Source organism: Schistocerca nitens, chromosome 1 (genome assembly GCF_023898315.1).
Source record: "Schistocerca nitens isolate TAMUIC-IGC-003100 chromosome 1, iqSchNite1.1, whole genome shotgun sequence".
Classification (NCBI taxonomy): domain Eukaryota; kingdom Metazoa; phylum Arthropoda; class Insecta; order Orthoptera; family Acrididae; genus Schistocerca; species Schistocerca nitens.
In genome coordinates, this window is record NC_064614.1 from 1,233,164,599 (window position 1) to 1,233,186,442 (window position 21,844).

Consider the following 21,844-nt stretch of genomic DNA (forward strand, 5'->3'; position numbering starts at 1 on the left):
CTCTTATGGGAATCGCCGAAACGCTGCGAGTGAAGTGCATAATGGGCAAGGGCATTACGTCAGTAGTGTATGGGGGAAGTTGATAATTTGGGTCTGACGGAAGGCGTGCAGTTGCCACGACCACTGTGTCCAATGGTCAGAGGATCTGCCTAGCGAGCAGGAGACTCGGGTTCGAATACCAGTCCAGCACAAATTTCCATCTTTCCCCATTGATGTAAATCGATGCGCACTTACAGCTAAATGTCATGATTCTTTTGCGTCTCTGTTTCAGACGAGTTTAATCATTCTTGACTGCGCGTTTAAATGCATGCGAGCTCTCGACAGCACACGACTAAATTAAGTCCTTTTGTGCGTACCTTCTCGATTATTGATTTGCCGTCGGTCCTACGCGGAGCCGAGCGTTCGCGAAGTGTGGCGGACAAGCCGACTAATGTGACGTCACAAGTTCGTATTTCTCGTGGGTCCCAGCTCAGACCAGCACTGAATGGTGAAATTCAGGTTATGAGGGACAGCCCGCAATATAAGCTCACTGGGTAAAATATTAATCAGTCTCTTGAACGGAGCACACTGGTCGCTTTGGAACGCTGAAGATGTAGAAATCGTAAGTCATGGCAGTTAATTGGTGTGCATGTGCCAGCTAGGTGTATGGAATCAGCGCGCAGCAAGATGAGTCGACGTAAGAGACGTGACCGAATGGGAGGAAGGAGCTACCGTGTTTTCACATGCTGATGACCTCACAGTGATAGAAGTTCTCCAGTTTATTGGTGTATCAATCCGGACTTCAAGGAATGATGCGCTACGTGCCATTATGTAACACAGAGTAAGACAGTGCCTGAAATTAATTGCTAAGTAACAATGACCGGAGGTGACTGTCACGCCGTGGTTTAAAATTCGACATGAATTGGTGGTGTGAGTGAATGCGAGTCCATTTCAGCCAGTCTTCGGGCGACTACTGCGAAGGGAATTGCATGAACTGGACGTTTGGAGTCGGATACCTCATAAATGGCCGTTGCTCAAATGGCACGCGAAACCAAACGTCGTCATTGGGGCAAACTACAGAGCAATTGGCTAGAACCTGCCCGGAGACCTGTAGTGTGATTCAGTGAGTCGCGTTTTTGCCTCTTGTCAAATGGTGCAATGTCTCAAGTGCACAGATGGCCCAATGTGGCATTTGAAACGCTGTATGTAGCGGGTGCAGTTCAGGCCGTCGATGGTTGTGTGATGTTTTGGGGGTGTTTTGCGTAGTATGATTTGAACCCACTCATTCATATAACCGTGAAGAAAAACTCAATGCTTATTTCAACATTTTCTGTGAGCAAGTGCAATCCTTTCTTCTACATCATCATGGTGAGTATGTTGTGAACACTTCCGGCTTTCAAGACGACAGCCGTGTTTACAGAGCTGCACCAACTCGCTAAATCTGCAAATCGTAATTCACACAAAATGGGTAGCACGATCTTTTTTATCAAAGCGTGATGTAGCATAGGGGTGAATAACTCTTTGTCCAGTGTGCTTAGTATCATTTTTAGTAAATTTGTAATAGTAGTAGAGTGTATTAATGACCAATGCGAGGTTGGTAACAGATGCTCTGCTTGGCAGGAGGAATAGGAAAACTGTCGTCACAGCATTTCAGTACATCGACTTTTATTATGTCGAGGAGATACATACCTACAAAACATGTCTTTCAATATTTACAATGCACTTCTTACTTTATCGTTTCTCTTTTGTTTTCCTTCTGTGTACCAAAAAGCAAACAGCATACAAAAACTATTTTTCTCCTTGGATAGGTTGACTTCCACTGAAGAAAGGTTTGTGAGGGCGTTTCAGGGTATACTTATCTGAGAAACAACTGTTAAGAAAAGAATTAACACGTTGCGTGGTTTCCGAGTTAATTAGTACTGAAGTTAGCCAAAAAGGCGCGCGCAAATACAAGCGGCGCAGCAGAGACGGCGTTACCAACGGTGTGCTTTGTTTGTTTTCCTGGAAACGAACAACAGAGCGATACAAAAGTTGGACATGGGACGTTAGTAAACATCAAAATCGAGCCAAAGGCCGAGCAGCCTCGTGCGCCATCATCTACAGTATGAGAACGACAGATACTACTAACTGTTTCCGTCGGTCCGCTGGAATTTGAACGCGCAACGGCCAGATTGGCTAACTTCATTGCTAATAAACTCAGAAAAGGTGCAACGTACAGAACTTTTTTTCGTCACAGTTATTTCTCAGCACTGCCTACCCTACAACAGCCATACAAGATTCTCAAACTGTTTCTGACTACTCTGTATATAGAACGAGATTTTCACTCTGCAGCGGAGTGTGCACTGATATGAAACTTCCTGGCAGATTAAAACTGTGTGCCGGACCGAGACTTGAAGTCGGGACCTTTGCCTTTCGCGGGCAAGCGCTCTATCATCTGAGCTACCCAAGCTTGACTCACGCCCCGTCCTCACAACTTCCGCCAGTACCTCGTCTCCTGCCTTCCAAACTTTACAGAAGCTCTCCTGCGAACAGTTTTAATATGCCAGGAAGTTTCATACTCTGTATATATTCAAAATGAAAGTTATTTAACGAAATTGCGCTCATATTTAGGTACGGTGTTGGTGTCTTTTTTGCCCAGATTTCAAAAAAACTGAATAATTTATTGCTTTCGTATATTTGACTGCTTTCGTAGGAAATCACTCACAGGAAAAGTGTGCAACCTTTCGTGCAGCCTCCGCAACAAGTCATCAAAACAAAGCGAGCAATAATATGAAGATAAATCCTTTACAACATGAGTGATCTCGAGGACGCAGGATTAACTTCTGATTTTAGCAGACGACTCCGTCATTGAAACTTCCTGACAAATTAAAACTGTGTGCCGGACCGAGACTCGAACTCGGGACCTATGCCTTTCGCAGGCAAGTGCTCTACCATGTGAGCTACCCAAGCACGACTCACGCCCCGTCCTCACAGCTTTACGTCCGCCAGTACCTCGTCTCCTACCTTCCATACTTAATCTTCCAGGAAGTTTCATACCAGCCCACACTCCGCACAGGGTGAAAATCTTATTCTGGAAACATCCCCTAGGCTGTGGCTAAGCCATATCTCCGCAATATCCTTTCTTTCAGGAGTGCTAGTGCTGCATGGTTCGCAGGAGAGCTTCTGTAAGGTTTGGAAGGTAGGAGACGAGGTACTGGCGGAAGTAAAGCTGTGAGGACGGGGCGTGAGTCGTGCTTGGGTAGCTCAGTTGGTAGAGCACTTGCCCGCGAAAGGCAAACGTCTCGAGTTCGAGTCTCGGTCCGACACACAGTTTTAATCTGCCAGGAAGTTTCATACCAGCTCACACTCCGCTGCGGCCGGCCGAAGTGGCCGTGCGGTTAAAGGCGCTGCAGCCTGGAACCGCAAGACCGCTACGGTCGCAGGTTCGAATCCTGCCTCGGGCATGGATGTTTGTGATGTCCTTAGGTTAGTTAGGTTTAAGTAGTTCTAAGTTCTAGGGGACTAATGACCTCAGCAGTTGAGTCCCATAGTGATCAGAGCCATTTGAACCATTTGAACACTCCGCTGCAGAGTGAAAATCTCATTCTGACTCCGTCATTATTCGTTTGGCAACACTATTTCCACACTACTTCACTGGCAACAATAACACGAAGTCCAGTTGTAACACAAAGTAGAGTCGTAGAGCAGTACGCCGTCCAGTGTCCTCGTATCTGTGCCAAACTATCTCCAGTCATTAAGCTGGATAGTGGCAGCGGAGGATGGAACACAAAGCTACTGAGGTGGCTATGGCGAGTGCGCCGAAATTCAATGAAAGGTAGGTTACGCAACGCTGTCGCGTGTCTCCCGGTTCACGCCGCCTCTGTCATCACACAGACCCGCCCCTCTCCCACCTGTTGCGCGCCGGGGCGTCCCTATTTCGGGTGCGGCAGTGGTGCTAATTAAATTCCTCGTCACGCGCGTGCCAAGACGGCTGTGGCGAGCGCAAGACAAAGGCCGCTGACAGCACGCAAAACACAGTGTGGTGCGGCCTCATTAGTCAGCGAGCCAGTTCCCAGTGTGAAGGGCGGCAGCTGTTCGTCTTCTCACACTTGCCCCCACTTGTCCAACATTCGCGTCTTGCTGCGCATCGGCGGCAGGCTATGTTGAGCGTTGTCGCACTTAAGTGGCCATTTCCCTCGCTGATAGGATGACGACCAGTTTAGAGACTGTTGCTTCGAATACCACCGGGAAAAAAAATCAACATTTCGCCGGTAATGGAAACGGCAAACTTCAGCAAAAACTCCCATCATATTGGAATACTCTCCACGTCTGTACAGGATGCAAAAATTGACATCTCTGCTCTTGTAGTTCGTCCATATAAAAAAAAAAAAAGCTCCGTCTTTAGGCCACAAGTGGCCCTTCCGGGACCGTCCGGCCGCCGTGTCATCTTCCGAGGAGGATGCGGATAAGGAGGGGCGTGTGGTCAGCACACCGCACTCCCGACCGTTAGGACGGTATTCTTTGACCGAAGCCGCTACTAATCGGTCGAGTAGCTCCTCAATTGGCATCACGAGGCTGAGTGCACCCCGAAAAATGGCAACAGCACATGGCGGCGGGATGGTGACCCATCCAAGCGCCGGCCACGCCCGACAGCGCTTAACTTCGGTGATCTCACGGGAACCGGTGTAGCCACTGCGGCAAGGCCGTTGCACAGTTCGTCCATATGGACCTGTGAATCTCAACCATGTGATACTGGGATGCTCAAGATTCGAAGGACCGTGTGACAAACTTTATTCGCCATTAATCAAAGCAGGAGTATCGCTACTCATTTGCATTACGACACCGGCCGGCCGGAGTGGCCGTGCGGTTCTAGGCGCTACAGTCTGGAACCGCGAGACCGCTACGGTCGCAGGTTCGAATCCTGCCTCGGGCATGGATGTGTGTGATGTCCTTAGGTTAGTTAGGTTTAAGTAGTTCTAAGTTCTAGGGGACTGATGACCTCAGAAGTTGAGTCCCACAGTGCTCAGAACCATTTGAACCATTTTTTGCATTACGACAACAACTTCTTGATTCTAATCAAGGCGTATATGTTTTAAAACCAGTGGCATTATGTGTGGCGTTATGTCAAAATTTTCACGGCTACGGACTTGATTTTAGGAAGATGCATGTAGCCAAAACTAAACCATCTGTGAGAAGGCCAAGGAGATCGTCGAAGGATGAACCTCCTCACGTATCAGCAGTTTCAGTCAGACCTGACTGTTACGTTACTAAGTAACTTTATGTCTTTTATTATGAATATATAAGGAAGGAGCAAATCTCTTAATTATTTCGCAGGCGTATGTAAACAACGTCGGCGAGGCAACAGTCGCTACAAATGTACTTCGTCGTGACTAAATTATCAGGCATCGGCCAAAGAAAAAGCAGCGAGGTGACAGCGAGAGCACACGTGTCAAACCGTTTCGGTTTTTCCACACGCTGTTCGAGATTGAAATAATAGATAGTTATTGTGAATAAAATTACAATTAAATCAATACCACCAGCTGCTGACGGGCGTTGATATACATCAACGGGGACAGTTGAAAATTTGTGCCCCGACCGGGACTCGAACCTGGAATCTCCTGCTTGCATGTCAGACACTCTTAACTATCTGAGCCACCGAGGGCACATAGTGCGACTGCAGGGATTTATCGCCGGCACGTTCCCCGTAAGACCCACATTCTCAACTTACAGTCCACACACTACATTCGTAGTGCCCCTGCCATTATACCCATTACTCGCAGCAGGCAATTTAATTGTAATTTCATTCTAGAGAGCTGCACGTTCACCAATGGCATCTGTTCTTTCGGACATGTCCGAAAGAACAGATGCCATCTTCACATAATTATTGTGAAGGTGGTTCGATGAACCCTCTGCCAGGTACATAGGTGTGATTTGCAGAGGATCGATGTAGATGAAGAAACCGTGCTCCAGTTTACTGGTATGCAGTGAGCCTGCGTCACTTTGAGGTAGCATCACACCCTAAACTCGCCTCTAATTAATACCCGTTCGGTTTCGCAGATATATTTTTCCAGACACTAACCCCCGTAAGTATTGGCAGTCTCGACAGTGATGCCCGTTACATTGTCTGAAATATGTTAGCCCACTAGTTCCCAAAGCGGGGGTAGCTACTCCTTGGGAGGTAAAATACACTGCTGGCCACCGTAAATGCAACACCCTGAAGGCAGCATCCGAATCAAGTGAAATTTACACCATGGGTTTGCAGCGATGAGATATGCAACTGATTAGAATTTCAGCGCAGACGCACATCACGCGCGCCTGTGGCGCCACCTCATAGCGCCATTTAAGACTTGGCGATTTCGACGAGTGTACGTTCGGCACGTGTGTTTACCTTGTGGTTGTTTCACAAGACGATCAGTTATGCCTCGTAGACAACAGCGAACATCGTTTGATCAAGTATCCGAGTTCGACAGAGGAAGGATAGTGGCTTACCGAGATTGTGGATTATCATACAGAGAAATCGCTAGTCGTGTTGGACGAAACCAAACAACTGTAATGTGGATATGTGACCGTTGAATGCAGGAGGGTACGACGGACCGACGTGGTCGATCGCATTCACCTCGGTGCACCACTGCACGTGCTGATAGGTAAATTGTGCGCATGGCAGTGACGGATCGCTCAGTGACATTCCGAACCATAGCACAGCACATTGCGTCTGTAACGCATCATCCAGTGTCTGCGCGTACCATTCGACGCCGTTTACAGCAGAGTGGTCTGTCCGCAAGACGTCCATTGCTTCGTCTAGCATTGACGCAGAACCACAGACGTTTCCGTCGCCAATGGTGTGATGACAGACAGATGTGGACGGCAGAATGGAATGACGTTGTCTTTACTGACGAGGCACGCTTCTGTCTGCAGCACCACGATGGTCGGATTCGAGTGTGGAGACACTGTGGAGAGAGGATACTGGACAGCTGCATTATGCACCGCCACACTGTTCTTGCACCGGGTATTATGGTATGGGGCGATATTGGATATTACTCTCGCACGCCTCTAGTACGCATTGCCGGTACTTTAAATAGCGGGCGCTACATATCCGAGGTGCTGGAGCCAGTTGTCCTTCCATACCTTCAGGGCTCGGCCACAGCCATATTTCAACAGGATAATGCGCGACCACAAGTGGCACGCATTGTCCAAAGGTTCTTCGTCAATAACCAGATTGAATTGCTTCCCTGGCCGGCTCGCTCTCCGGATCTTTCGCCGATAGAAAACATGTGGTCCATGGTTGCTCAACGAGTGACCCAGATTACATCCCCAGCTGCCACGCCAGATGATCTTTGGCAACGTGTGGAAGCTGCTTGGGCTGCTGTACCCCAGGAACACATCCAACGTCTCTTTGACTCAATGCCGAGACGTGTGGCAGCGGTGATCTCCAACAATGGCGGCTACTCTGGCTACTGATTCTGGCAGGAACCACATGTCACAGACGTCTGTAAACGTAATCATTTGATACTTGGTCAACATGTTATCTACAACATAAATTTTGTTGTGCTACCTCTTGTCTTTCTTGGTGTTGCATTTACGGTGGCCAGCAGTGTATTTTCTTGGAAGGGTGTTTAAAAACAAAAAGTTGAAAAATTTTTAAAATCATGTTTATTGTCACTGATTTTTCTACACTAGCTTTTTTACTGGACATGTAACCACTGATTATCCCAAATTATCAAAGAGAACAGTTATCGCGTGAAGTGATACGACGGAACCAACAGCTTTTGAAACGAAAATTAGAATGAAGTTTATAGTGGAACTTCTCGTCGACGAGGACGTCATTACTGACGGAGCACAAGGTCTAACTGGGGAAGAGAAGGGAAGGAAGTCGCCAGTGTACTGTCCCGTTTGAGAATCGTACGAACATACTGTCGTTTGACCATCGCACAGTCCCGTATGGACGACATAGTAATAGAGAAAAAACTGAAAGAAGTTGAAAACAAACACGTCGCCATGTCCGGGCGGAATCCCAATTCGGATTTAGAACGAATTCTCTACGACATTAGCCCCTTACTTAGCTTGCATTTATCGCTAATCTCTCGCCCAGCGCAATGTCCCAAGCGACTGCAAAAAGCGTAAGTGACTCCTGTATATAAGAAGAGCAAAAGAAGGGACCCGGAAAATTACAGACCAATACTCTTAACATCGATTTGCTCCAGAATTCTTGAACGTATTCTGAATTCGAGTATGATAAATTTCCTTGACACCGAAAAGGTTATGTCGGCGGACCAGTACGGTTTTAGAAAACATCGCTCGTCTGAAACTCAGCTTGCCCTGTTCTCACAAAATATACTACGAACCATCGATGAAGGGCAGCACACAGACTCCAGATTTCTTGATTTTCGAAAAGCATTTGACACGATGCCCCCCCCCCCCCCCCTCCCCCTGCAGACTGTTAACGAAGGTACGAGCGTATGGAATAGGTTCCCAGATAGATGAGTGGCTCGAAAACTTCTCAACTAATAGAACCTAGTTCGTTGTCCTCGACGGTGAGTATTAATCGGAGACAAGGGTATCGTCAGGAATGCTCCGGTGAAGTGTCATAAGGTGGCTGTTATTTTCTATATACATAAATGATCTGGCGGAGAGGACGGGCAGCAATTTGCCGTTGTTTGCTGATGATGCTGTGGTGTACGGAGTCGAAGTTCAGTGACTGTAGGAGGATACAAAATGACTTAGACTAAATTTCTAGCTGATGTAATGAATGGCAGCTAAGTCTAAATGTAGAAAAATATAAGTTAATGCGGATGACTAGGAGAAGCAAACCCATAATGCTCGGATACAGCATTAGTAGCGTCCATCTTGACAGTCACGTCGTTTAAATTTCTGTTCCTAACGTTGGGAAGCGAGATGAAATGGCACGAGCATTTGAGGAATGTGGTAGTGAACGCGAACGGTCGACTTCGGTTTATTGGGAGAATTTTAGGAAAGTGTGATTCATCTGTAAAGAAGACCGCGTATAGGACATTAGTGCGAGCCATTCTTGAATACTGTTTGAGTGTTTGGGATCCCCACCAGGTCGGATTAAAAGAAAACATGAAGCAATTCAGAGGTGGGCTGCTTGATTCAAACGACACGATTCTACTGCCACCAACATGTGTTTTATCTAAGGACCACGAGGAAAAACTGGAAATTAGGACTCAAACGGATGCATATAGATAGTCGTTTTTCTCTAGCTCTATTTGCGAATGGAACGGGAGAGGAAATCACTAGTAGTCGTACAGGGTACCCTCCGCCACGCACCGAACGGTAGCTTGCGGAGTATGTATGTAGATGTAGGAAACAACCGTCCCAACATGCGTCTTAAGCTATTCAGGGAAATCACGGAAAACCACCTACATGTGGATGGCCGGACTGGGATACGTACCGCCATTCTCCCGAATACGGGTCCAGTGTTTAAATCACAGCGTCATCTCGTTCGGTTGCTGCGCAACCTCATTCGAAACTGCTTTTGCGGTTCGAGCAAGCGCGTCGCACTCCTCGTTTTACTGGTCAGGTGTTTGTTCGCCGACCAAGCCAAGGTAACAGATAATGTGGTTTTTTCCAAACTGATACGGATTTTTTTTTCCTTTAAGAAATAAACCCGCTTGACCTTGACTTGTAAGGAAATACAGTGAATATTTTGACAGCTCAAAATAAGGACGCTGGTTTTATTTGCATATCGGTGCTTTATCAACGCAAGATTGAAGCTGCCGACAGAAACGGATGCTCGACGCAAGCAATGAATCATACTGATTTACAGATTAAATAAAATCTGCAATTGCCATATATTGTTAGCGCTTATTTTCTTGATTTGGAAAACCGACGACAAAATGGCTGGGTTTTACTTCAGTGTTCAATGAATGAAGAAATATTTTCAGGTAGTGAAATTCCAGAAAAACTACAGTTTCTTGGGCTCCGCGAAGACAACGCCCAAAAAATGAGTTTTGGTAGAACTGGAAATATTTTTTCGAATACTTGGTGGCGAGTACCCCTTAATACCAGGAAAAGCCATTCTCTACATGGTACGAGCGGCAAGATCGGTTGCCGCCTACGGAAACAGAAGTGATGAACAGAATCAACGTGAAGCATAACTTATGATACGTATTGGCTGAGACCAAACCGAATGTTGTCGCAAATAAGCAGTACCAGCCAGGGGTGGGATCCAGGATGGACTGTAGGAGGCCGGGGGGCAATGACATATAGTTTCAGTGCTCTGAAGCTGTTTTATACTATCACTTATTTAAACTGTTTATCGTGCTTTTCGTTATCAATGACCAGATTGAGGACATTTAGAGCTGATCGAAAAATCGAAAAAAGTGCATCATGTGGACCCGGGCTTTTTCAGCATTATGCTGCTGGGCGGAGGGGGGTTGATTTCCCCTGTCTTCTCCCTCGCTGGATCCCCCTGTAGTAACAACAATCTAACTGACTTGTTATGTTTTTTGTGATAAAACTTGTCATTATTGTTTGGACGTTAACCAATATTATTTGTCTTCCGCAATTTGTAAATACCCGTCATTATTATTTGAACGTTAACCAAATGTTATTTGTCTTCCGTAATTGCGTTCCACTTCTCCATCAGTTTAAAGTTTGATTAGTTATTACTGAATATTGTTCGGGTGGTGGCTGACATCGGATCGCGTTCGATGGTACTTAGGAAATTTGAGAACCGCTGTGCTAGTTTGTGGACCTGTCTGAACTTTCGGAAGTCCCAACTGACGTCACGGGAAACCCAGGCGGCGATGCGTACGTTGTCAGGAACAACCGAAAGCAGAGTTTGGCAATACCTCTCGAGATGAATTAAAGCACCTTGTACTACAGACCTCCTTAATTATGTGGTCCCGTACGTGTTGTGCGTTTAAGGAATGTCTTCCGTTAGCTAGCGGGAAATCAGTCTCACACTATGACATCACCTCCAACTGGAAACTCCGACTTTGGTAACAGTGTAGTCGATTGAAAGTTCACATCCGTTGGTCTCGACTGCGGTACAGATGCTAGCGTACTAGTCGAAACTTTAGTGCATCAAACCTCTATATGAAAAACAATAGCGCAATCGTACATTTATTGCTGTCTCAATTTATTATTTCTTCGATCTGATTTAATTTTATGGTTGCCTTTTTCGCTACAGTGTTGCTGGAATTCGAAGATCATTTTGATCATCTGACATATTCTGCATCTACATACGCGCTATTTTTTGGCAAGTCAACCGACATAAATTGCAGAGGGTGGGTACTTGCTACCAGCACAGTCACTACCTGCCCTATGAGGCGACACGTCTCCGTATGTGCCTCATTGTCTCCTATTCCTATTCTTGGCGAAATATGCCATGAAGTTACAGAATTTATTATATTTTTCTAATGTTTATAATGTGAAACAGCAACCGCCCACAAGTATGGTTTAAAACAAACCACTAGTGGTTTCGGATTTATTGCGAATCCACGTTCAAGTGGCTCTTACAGATTCCCTTCCTTTCCTACAGGGGCTTCGTTTTTTTAGTCATTATTGGTTTTGTGCACTAATATAAACAAAAAGTTTTTCGTTCAAAATTTGGTAAAGACATCATTAAAACAAAGGCGTTTTTCGTTGCGGAGCAATCTTCTCACGAACTTTCTCGTCCGAATGCGAAAATATTTTGTTGACGCCGGCTTACATCGGGAGAAACGATCACAATGATAAAATAAGGGAAATCAGAGCTCGTATGGAAAGATATAGATGTTCATTCTTTCCGGGCGATATACGAGATTGAAATAGAACTGTGAAGGTGCTTCTAAAAAATGGCTCTGAGCACTATGGGACTTAACTTCTGAGGTCATCAGTCCCCTAGTACTTAGAACTACTTAAACCTAACCAACCTAAGGATATCACACACATCCATGCCCGAGGCAGGATTCGAACCTGCGACCGCAACGGTCGCGCGGTTCCAGGCTGTAGCGCCTAGAACCGCTCGGCCATTCCGGCCGGCGAAGGTACTTCAATGAACCCTCTGCCAGACACTTAAATGTGATTTACAGAGTATCCATATAGATGTAGATGTAGAACTTATGATGTATGTTTTTTATTCGTCACCTTCGCAAAAACACTTATGCAGTGACTTCAAAGTTATCAAAGTATGAAATGTGACGAATTCATCGGGTATGTGTGTGATACATTTTAAAGTTTGGACACATTTTGGCATGTACACTATGTCAGCGCTGTTAAATTCTCTGGTATCTCTTTCAGCCCACACCATTCTACGTTTTGTGGCAGAGTACGTGTTCAACGGACCCAATTTCACATAAGTAACAAAAACAAGTACAAACATTTGCTGTGCGTAGGGGAATTGGTAGAGGAACCGTAGCATGAGTGAATGATGAATAGTCGCTGTTCCTGAGGCATGGGTGACCGGCCATTGTTTCTTGTCTCGTGTGCGCGTGAGTTTCAGAGCTGCATATCACTGTTCAGAATGATTAAATTAGTACCGTTGAATGGTGACGGTCAAAAGACAATGAAAGGTGAGGAGAAACAGACGGTAGCACTTTTCCAGTAACATAAGTAATGGGGAATCGGTAATACTATGTCTGGAGTACATATAATCGCTGTGAAGTTAGAGCTGAGTGTGCTTGTGAAAAAAAAAAAAATAAAAAAAAATGGTATAAGGGACCTTTGTCTACCGCAGATTGTTACAGAATAATAAAATAATTATGATCTATTCAATTTAGCTACCTTTTGTTTCCGTGAAAATACAACTATGAAAAGAGCCGGCACTATTACGTCAATGGACATTTAACTCGGCATTATTGTTCGTCAACAGCACGTTCCGTGAGTGAATGGAACAAATCTGTTTCAGAAGAGACACTGTTCTGCAGATATTTTCAGTGGAATACTAATACAAACGGCGATCAGAAATGAAAACGAAGGGCAATTACTCTGGAACGTATCGCCTGAGACGACGGGTCCTTTATAACAATATACTCAGAAAATGTTCCTCAGAAAAACCTCCGAAATTCTGACAATTCGGGTTCACCCTGTGCATGCGTTAGCACTTTTTTTTTTTTGTCGTGTGACGCATACCCTTTAACAGGGACTTCCAACACGTGAAGGGAAATTTTGTAGGCGTTGACAGGCGGAGCAAAAGCATCCGACAGCTTCGATTGTCGTTGTGCAGTGTGCAGTAATATGCGATTACAGGAGACGTATTTGCTGGCGATGCCTGCTACAACCTTTGTGTCTCTGAGGTCTGAGGTAGCGCTGTGCCTTACCGTTGTATGGCTGCGATTGTACTGCAAGAGCACTCTGGCGGAGAGCACTCAAACTAACACGTCTCTGCGGCAGAGGTGGTGCGATCTGGTAGATACGCTAGCCGGACCTGAAGCGAGCGAACCTACGTCACCGATACTGCAAGTGTAGCATTAATGCTGTAATTTAATTTAAAAACTTCATTGATTTTGTCCACTATGAATTTACCCTGAATTTCCGGGCTGTACGTAGTAAACAACTCAAATCGTCGTCAACTCAAAAACTGGTTTGAATGCAGAGATTTACTAGCACCGTATGCCCTTTCCTGGATACTAACTTCGAGCTGACTTACCAAACAAATTATAATGGTACGTAAAGTTTAAGGGGGAGTCGAAATCTCAATGCCGCTTAGCAAGAGGTGGAACAAGCGATTGATCAAACCAATAACTGACTGATGATTGAATTCGGAGCTATTGAAATTGCAGTCATCGAATATCATGCTCTACCTGCATCAGCTGCTTAGTTCCTCTGTGACAATGGTTTCATGGGCTGTAGGTCATGGTCAGAGGCATGTTCCTGTTCCTAATGTTTAGTCTCGTACGGCCGGAGACATCCTAAAAGGCAAGAAAGTGTAGTTTGTTAATATTCAAACGTACACTTGTTCAGCTGCTCGAAATTTTCGAACTGTTTATTAGTAACCGAGCAACGGTAAAGATACGAACCCAAGTTTAGGATACAAGTTAGCTATGCAGACTTTGAGAACATTTCCCACTGTAAGGAAGGAAACGTCACTTACCTGCCACAGAGGACAGAATAATATTCTTGAAACGAATGTCACCAAGGACGTTAATACCTGCGATTGTAAGATCACAAACCTTTATTATTGTTAACAGTTTCGATTGCTACTAATCATCAGTAGGAGGAAGAGGTATTTCAACAGAACTCAATACATAAAATTCGTTCATACGTAGTATTCTTTTTTTTTTTTTCATTACGTAGAGTGGCTTCGGACGTCATGTATGCATCTACACACATACTGTAACTGAAAAGCTTCTTCAGTATGATGACGATGGGTACAAATCGAAACAGGCAGCAATAAGAGTACGATAGTATGGGATGTGAAGCAAAAGTTGTGACTAGACCGAACACTTTCTGTAACGAGGACGCATAACGTTATCTTAAATGCAGAATCATCGATAGATGTAGAACTAACTTTGGGTGTGGCCCAGGGAAGTGCATTGCGAACATTGCTTTCACTTTGTACATTAAACACCTTGCATTTGTTTATAGAGATCGATGTCAGTACATTACGCGTTTTCGCGATAAGCTACAGTGCGCAAATTAATGTTACACGGACTTTCGTAGGCAATTAAGGACTCAGGAAACGTTTTTACGTTTGTCGCCATCTCCAGAAAAAAAATTATTTCAAATGCTGCAAACGTTTGCAGCCGCTATGCCTTGCTGCAAGCTATCAAAATCCATTTTGAGATAAACGCAGTTTTAAGAAAGAAAAAAAAAATTCTAATGTTTATTTTCGTTGCCGAGCGGTTTTCGGCCTGCTGGATAGTCGACAGCATCAACTAACGTACTTAAGGATACAGGTAAGTAACTTTAGGAAGGTGACAATATACGCGAAAGATATACCGGAAATTCACAGTCTAAAGATTTCCTTTGCAGAATAACCGCAACAATGAGAGCCAACCTGAAAACTTGTTTGCAACAAATATCAAGACCGAATGTCTTAGAGCTATCGTACGAATCTTTTTAGTAGAAAACAGGGGAATTTAACGACTTCAGATAGAAGTTGCTTTTAAATTAGTGTCGAATAATGTTCTAGAAAATATTTTTGTAAGAAAAGAGATATAACTCAGTGTTCATATTCGTTAATATCAACAAAGCACTATTAGTGGTAGTGGATCGAACAGGAAAAAAGAAAGAATTACAGCTTTTGCCGAAGAATGGATATGCTTATATTCCTTCTTATTGGTGTAATAAGGAAAGGATTTTGTATTGCGTTTCCTATTACGAAGAAACACATTTTGTTTCGACTTCACCACTAAAAATTTTGACCCTTTAAATGTGAAAAAACCAGTATCTTTCGGAATTATTAAAATCGAGTATGTTTCTTGTTTTGGCTACAGTATCCCAATTGTTGGTCTCTTGGTGTCTAGACCGACTTGAAATAAAAAAAAATGGTTCAAATGGCTCTGAGCTCTATGGGACTTAACTTCTGTGGTCATCAGTCCCCTAGAACTTAGAACTACTTAAACCTAACTAACCTAAGAACATCACACACATCCATGCCCGAGGCAGGATTCGAACCTGCGACCGTAGCAGTCGCGCGGTTCCGGACTGAGCGCCTTAACCGCGAGACCACCGCGGCCGGCAAAAAGAATAGTATCTGATAGGTTGGGAGAGGCTGATATAGTAGAATGGGACGCTTCAAAGACATTGTCTATCAAAGAGTAGCTGCTACAATGGCTGAGATGAAGGAACGAATCCGGTAAGCATTCTGGTCGCTGCCAGCAGGAAATATTTTTTGGGTTATCCGAAGTGTATGCAGACAGGGTGTGAAAGTGCTTAAGCACAAAGTAAAAAACGAATGTGTTCTTCTGTAACACTTTCGTATAAGCGTGTCATGTACTACTCAAAATTCGATTTACAAAAATAGTTTTTACAGTTTCAATACCACACACGAAAGTAACAAGTAAACACTGGTAATAAAATCCACGTGGCCTACGTTAGGGCTTGTATTTTGACTATTACTGGTATTAAGAAAAAACTTAATAGTTACTGTACAGTCGAGGACTCCCCATCGCCAACATGGGAACGTCTTGTCATAAATTTTTAATGTTAAAATGGGGGAAACATGTTTTTTTGAAATACGAATTGACAGAAAAAGTTTCTCCAGTCTAAAACTAAAATTTTTTTTAAGCTTATCACTTATTGTACAAGATTTATAGAGCTCTCCTTAACCGTTGCTCGACTTGTCAGCGCCAGAAAGACTGATTTGATGATTTCATAGGATCAGCGCAAAATGACTGTTCCCTTTGACGGTATTGATTTTTCACGCAAGTCCTATTTGATACTCTTAAGCTGCCTTTATTTTCGCCAGTACTCAGCACATTCAAGGCAACAAGATGATCTTCATTGAGTTCGACATTATTGATCTGTCTAAAATCTAGTTCACTCAAAGAGAAAGGATCGGGTGTATCTTTTTCGTATAAAAGAACTGTTATGACATGTCTGCAGCACACAGCACATGGTAAAGCAAAGATATACTCAGAAGAAAATTTTTTGAACTCTAATATGCATCAAAATTAAACACAGACTAAGATAATGAATAGGCATGAATAAACAGTATGAAAATTAAGGTGTCAGTGGGTGAAGTGGCTGACTTAATTAAGTAACGATTCTTCTTTGGTCTTGCTTATATTTATCCTTATTACAGCCTCTATTCTCAGTTTTATGATCTTCTTGATAGTAAGTTGTAGTTCTTTCTGCAGTTCAACCGACTCTGTTTGTTGTCTTTATCCTCTAATATTTCTCTTTCTTTTTCTGACGTTTGTCCGTTTGTTTATTAGGATAAATACTGAAAAGCGTTGGTAACAACAACCTACTTGTATACGATTAAGTCCTCCAATCCGGTCTGAGACGATGGAGCCAACAAAACTATACTGGTCCATCTAAGGAACGATACTTCCTTCATTATATCGACTGATACAGTAGTTAAAAGTATTAATTAAGTAAGAAAATTACATGGTCATTTATGTACTGTCATATTCGAATAACATTGTTTTGACATCTTACACTAGCAAGGAAATAAAAGCGATGTTATGTCTTACGCAACTCATCCTGTATTATGAACAACTCTCGTCTGAGCATGCCTGTCAACAATTTTACTCTGTAGACACACAAAAACTGAGATTTTATATTTTTGTCTAGGACATATTATCCTAGAATTAAATTACAATACGCCGATTCTGGCCAAGGTATTAGAGAGGTTTCTCTAGATTGTAAGACAAATGATGGCGCTGGAAATCCCATTCCAAAATATTCCCAACTGCAATTCCCTCAGGCCCAGTACCAGCTCGCCCCGTACTTGACTGTAAAGGCCTTGACACAACAATGTATCGAAACTCAGTGCTGTCTTTTGCTGAAAACCTCGTTTCTATATTTTGCACCACTGAGGAAATAAAAGGTATGTTACGTCTTATGCGACTCGTTCCTTATTGAAGTTAGAGCTTCGCTTGGACTTACCAGGAGATGGCTTCAGCTCGACGGTAATTTCTGTCCTCGAAGGCTTCCTGTCAAACTCGGCTGGCCTCTGTCCGTCCCTGGATGGCCTGCAGACGTCGTCGACTGGTGAAGGGCCATCGTCGCGCGTTGCCAGCCGTGGTGAGTCCTGCAGCTCCTTAGGTCGCAGCACGTCCTTGGAAGGTGCCCGCCCGTACGGCCTCGTCTCATCTTCACGAGGCACCTTTGCTCCAGTCCTGTAGTCCGGAGTATCCTTCGGGGAGAAGGGTTTGCCCTCTGGCGTCCGCTGCGACACCGGTTTCAAGATATCCTTCGACGGTATTCGACCGTAGGGCTTCTTGTCACTTTCGATTGGAGAATCTCTGGAAGGCTTGCGCTCTGGTTCTCTTGGTACTGTCTTAGCGTCCTGAGGTCTCTCTGGCGTAGGTTTTAGTATATCCCTGGACGGAGTCCTTTCGTAGGGTCTAGTACTGTCACTGTCCCGTGGAGAGTCAGTGTGAGATTCTGGCTCCTTTGGTCTCTGAGACACTGGTCGCAGTATCTCCTGGGATGGTCCTCTTCTGTATGGTTTAGTGTGTTCCTCCCCAGGTGTCCTGGGAGTTGGAGTGTCATCCTGCGGTCTCTGAGAAGTTGGTCTAAGAACGTCTTGAGATGGTACTCTGCCATAGGGCTTGGTTTCCTCATCATGTGGAACCCTTGCAGTCGATCTGTAAGGGCTCTCTTTCTCAGGTTCTCTGGGCGAGAACGGTTTTGCCTCTTGAGGTCTCTGCGAGACTGGGCGCAATATATCTTTGGATGGAATCCTACCATAAGGTTTGGATTCGTCTTCTCGAGGTGTCTTTGGCGTGCTCGTCCTTAAAGGTTGGTATGGGCGCTGTCCAGTGGGTTTGAGTATCTCCTGGGATGGTATTTTTCCGTACGGCCTCTTTTCTTTGTCAGTTGGCGAATCTTCCTGAGGTGTTCTCCCTACGGGCTGGAGTACATCTCGCGATGGTGTCCTACCATAAGGTTTATCCCGATCGTCATGTGGGGCCTGCTGCCTCTCAGGTGACGGACGCCTGTACGTTGGACGGTCGTAGTCCTGCTGCGTGGATGGATAAGTGTCGTCCGGCTGTTCGTCCCGGGCAGGTGACTCCGGTCGCCTGTCTTCAGGTCGGTCGTAATCTCGGGAAGTCGGTCGCCGTTCCTCCGGACGCTTCGGACTTTGCGAAGTGGGTCTCAGAATGTCCTGAGAGGGGATTTTACCGTACGGCCTATCTATGTCACGTGGGCCCTTTCCTTTTTCAGTCGGTCCGTACTCCTGAGGAACCTTACCGACAGGTCGGAGTATGTCTTTCGACGGAGTCCTCCCGTACGGCTTTTCTCGGTCACCGTGAGGAGCCTGCTGTCTCTCTGGTGAGGGTCGCCTGTGGTCTGGACTGTCGTAGTCTTTCTGCGTGGAAGGGCGTCTGCCTTCGGGTCGTTTGTGTCCAGTTGGCGATTCTGGCCGCACGTCATCTGGACGTTCGTAACCCTGAGACGACGGTCTTCGCCCCTCAGGACGCACGTGGTCCTGTGTCGACGGTCGCCTTTCTTCTGGGTGGCTGTAGTCTTGTGACGAAGGACGTCGCCCTTCTGGACGGTCGAAATCCTGCGAGGATGGACGCCTTCCCTCGGGACGGCCAGTGTCCTGTGGTGCGGGGCGTCGTCCCTCTGGACGCTCGTAGTCCTGCCCTGACGGGCGCCTTCCTTCCGGACGCTTCGCCTCCGGGCGTTCCAGATCCTGTGACGACGGTCGCCTGGCCGTCGGCTTCTCGTCCGGCCTGGATGGCCTCCTGCCAGCTGGCCACTCCTCCTCCTGTGTGGAGGGCTGCCTGCCCGACGGCTTCTCCTCTACTCTGGAGGGTCTCCTGCGGTCCGGCTCGACGGGTCGGCGCCGATCAGTCTCTGCGTCACTTTCGCTCGTGGGCTCCGGTTCCAAATCGTGTTCCGGCTCTGAATCCTGAGGATGGAGCTTATCCTCTCGCCGCAGCGTGCGAGTCGTCTTGATCGTCGTGGTGGTGGTCGTGCTCGACTCGGACATCATGCGGCGCACGATTCGGATCTGAGCACGGAGGCGCCGTCGGATGTCGTAGGCCACGGCGACCTCCAGCTGCGAACCAGAACACCCAAGTTAAATGACAAAATCCAGTGAGCCAAGTTCACCTTACCAGGATCTATGAAGTTACAGGTTCCAGAACTGTGGATAAAGGCAGCTTAAAAATCTGAGAAATAAACAAATAGGACGTAATCTTCATAATTACCGTCCGTGCCCTTTTGCCACTAGAACAGATGAAAGTGTCATAAAGCCATTACGATTAGTGCAGTTGAAGACATAAAAAACCATAGACTTGAGTCATAAGAGTCAAAGGACATAAGGGGGAAGCAGTAATTGCGAAGGAAGTGAAACCGAATCGTTGCAAATGCCCTTTTATAGTCTGTAAATTGAGCATGCAGTAAACAAAACCTAGGAGAAATTTTAAAAGTGATTTAAATATCAATGGAGAGAAATTAGAACTCTAGTCTCAGAATTGGCAAGAGAGTTGGAAGATTACTCAAATGGAATGGAGAGTGTTTGAAAAAAAATTAAATGATGAACACAGTCAAAAGTAAGACAACGGTAACTGAGTGCAGCGGAATTAAATCGGATGATACTGAAGGAATTAGGTTAGGAAATGAGGCACTAAAAGCGGTAAACGAGTTTTACTATTTGGGCAGCAAAGTATGTGGCGATGGGCAAAACGGATACAAAATGCAGACCTGCAAAAGCAAGCAAAGTTTTTCAGAAACAGAGAAACATATTTACACGTAATATACCGGGTGATCAAAAAGTCAGTATAATTTGAAAACTTAATAAACCACTGAGTAATGTAGATAGAGAGGTAAAAATTGACACACATGCTTGGAATGACATGGGGTTTTATTAGAAGGAAAAAAAAACAAAAACAAAAAAACAAAGTATTGCTAGACGCGTGAAAGATCTCTTGCGCGCGTCGTTTGGTGATGGTCGCGTGCTCAGCCGCCACTTTCGTCATGCTTGGCCTCCCACGTCCCCAGACCTCAGTCCGTGCGATTATTGGCTTTGGGGTTACCTGAAGTCGCAAGTGTATCGTGATCGACCGACATCTCTAGGGATGCTGAAAGACAACATCCGACGCCAATGCCTCACCATGACTCCGGACAAGCTTTACAGTGCTGTTCACAACATTATTCCTCGACTACAGCTATTGTTGAGGAATGATGGTGGACATATTGAGCATTTCCTGTAAAGAACATCATCTTTGCTTTTTCGTACTTTGCCGGCCGCGGTGGTCTAGCGGTTCTGGCGCTGCAGTCCGGAACCGCGGGACTGCTACGGTCGCAGGTTCGAATCCTGCCTCGGGCATGGGTGTGTGTGATGTCCTTAGGTTAGTTAGGTTTAAGTAGTTCTAAGTTCTAGGCGACTGATGACCTCAGAAGTAAAGTCCCATAGTGCTCAGAGCCATTTGAACCTAATTTTACTTAAAGGAGGGACCGTTTGCTAGGGAATATTCTGAGGTGTCAGTTAAGCAGGTTCAAATGGATGTAGGCGTTTCTCCGCAATATCTTTCCTGCCAGGGCTACTAGTCCCACAAGGTATGTAGGAGAACTTCTCTGAAGTTTGGAATGTAGGAGACAAGGTACTGGCGGAAGTACAGTTGTAAGGGAGGATTCTGTACCGTGCTTGGTCAGCTCAGTCGGAAGAGCACTTGCCCGCGAAAGGCACAGGTCCCAGGTTCGAATTCTGGTACAGCTCACAGTTTTAATCTGCTACGGACTTTCAGATGTTTATTTGTTGGCATCGTGTTATTATACGTAGTGTGTACAATTCAGTGCTAGTGCTGAAAGGGGCAGTCAAATCAAAACGAGAAAGATGGAGAAAAAGCAATTAAACTGTTTATTACTTCAAAAGTAATCGCCAAAACTCTTAATGCTCTATTCCCGCCATGACGGCCAATGCCTTCGTGTAAAAATGATTGCGGTTACCTACGGAAACACAAATGTACCTAGGCGTACTCCTCTTCAAATGGTTCAAATGGCTCTAAACACGGAGGTCATCAGTCCCCTAGACTTAGAACTACTTAAACCTAACCAACCTAAGGACATGGCAGACATCCATGCCCGAGGAAGGATTCGAACCTGCGACCGTAGCAGCAGCGCGGTTCCGGACTGAAGCACCTAGAACCGCTCGGCCACAGGGGCCGGCCGTGATGGTGACAATGCGAAAAAATTGTATGCATAAAAGAAATTGTAACTCTTACGAATTAATACGTTCTCGGAAAAAAATGTGGGCCATTATTCATTGAACTAACCTCATAACTTCATCTCTACAGATTTGTGATGAAGTGGACTG

At 45.3% G+C, this 21,844-nt stretch overlaps 1 protein-coding gene across 1 annotated transcript in view; it reads right to left on the bottom strand.

Annotated features, from left to right (window-relative positions):
- Positions 1–21,844, bottom strand: part of LOC126201522 (microtubule-associated protein futsch-like) — a 461,240-nt gene that overhangs the window by 246,090 nt on the left and 193,306 nt on the right. The window contains exon 5 of the mRNA XM_049936792.1: positions 17,458–19,585. Coding sequence (XP_049792749.1) covers positions 17,458–19,585 — 2,128 coding nt within the window. The remainder of the gene's footprint in view (positions 1–17,457; positions 19,586–21,844) is intronic.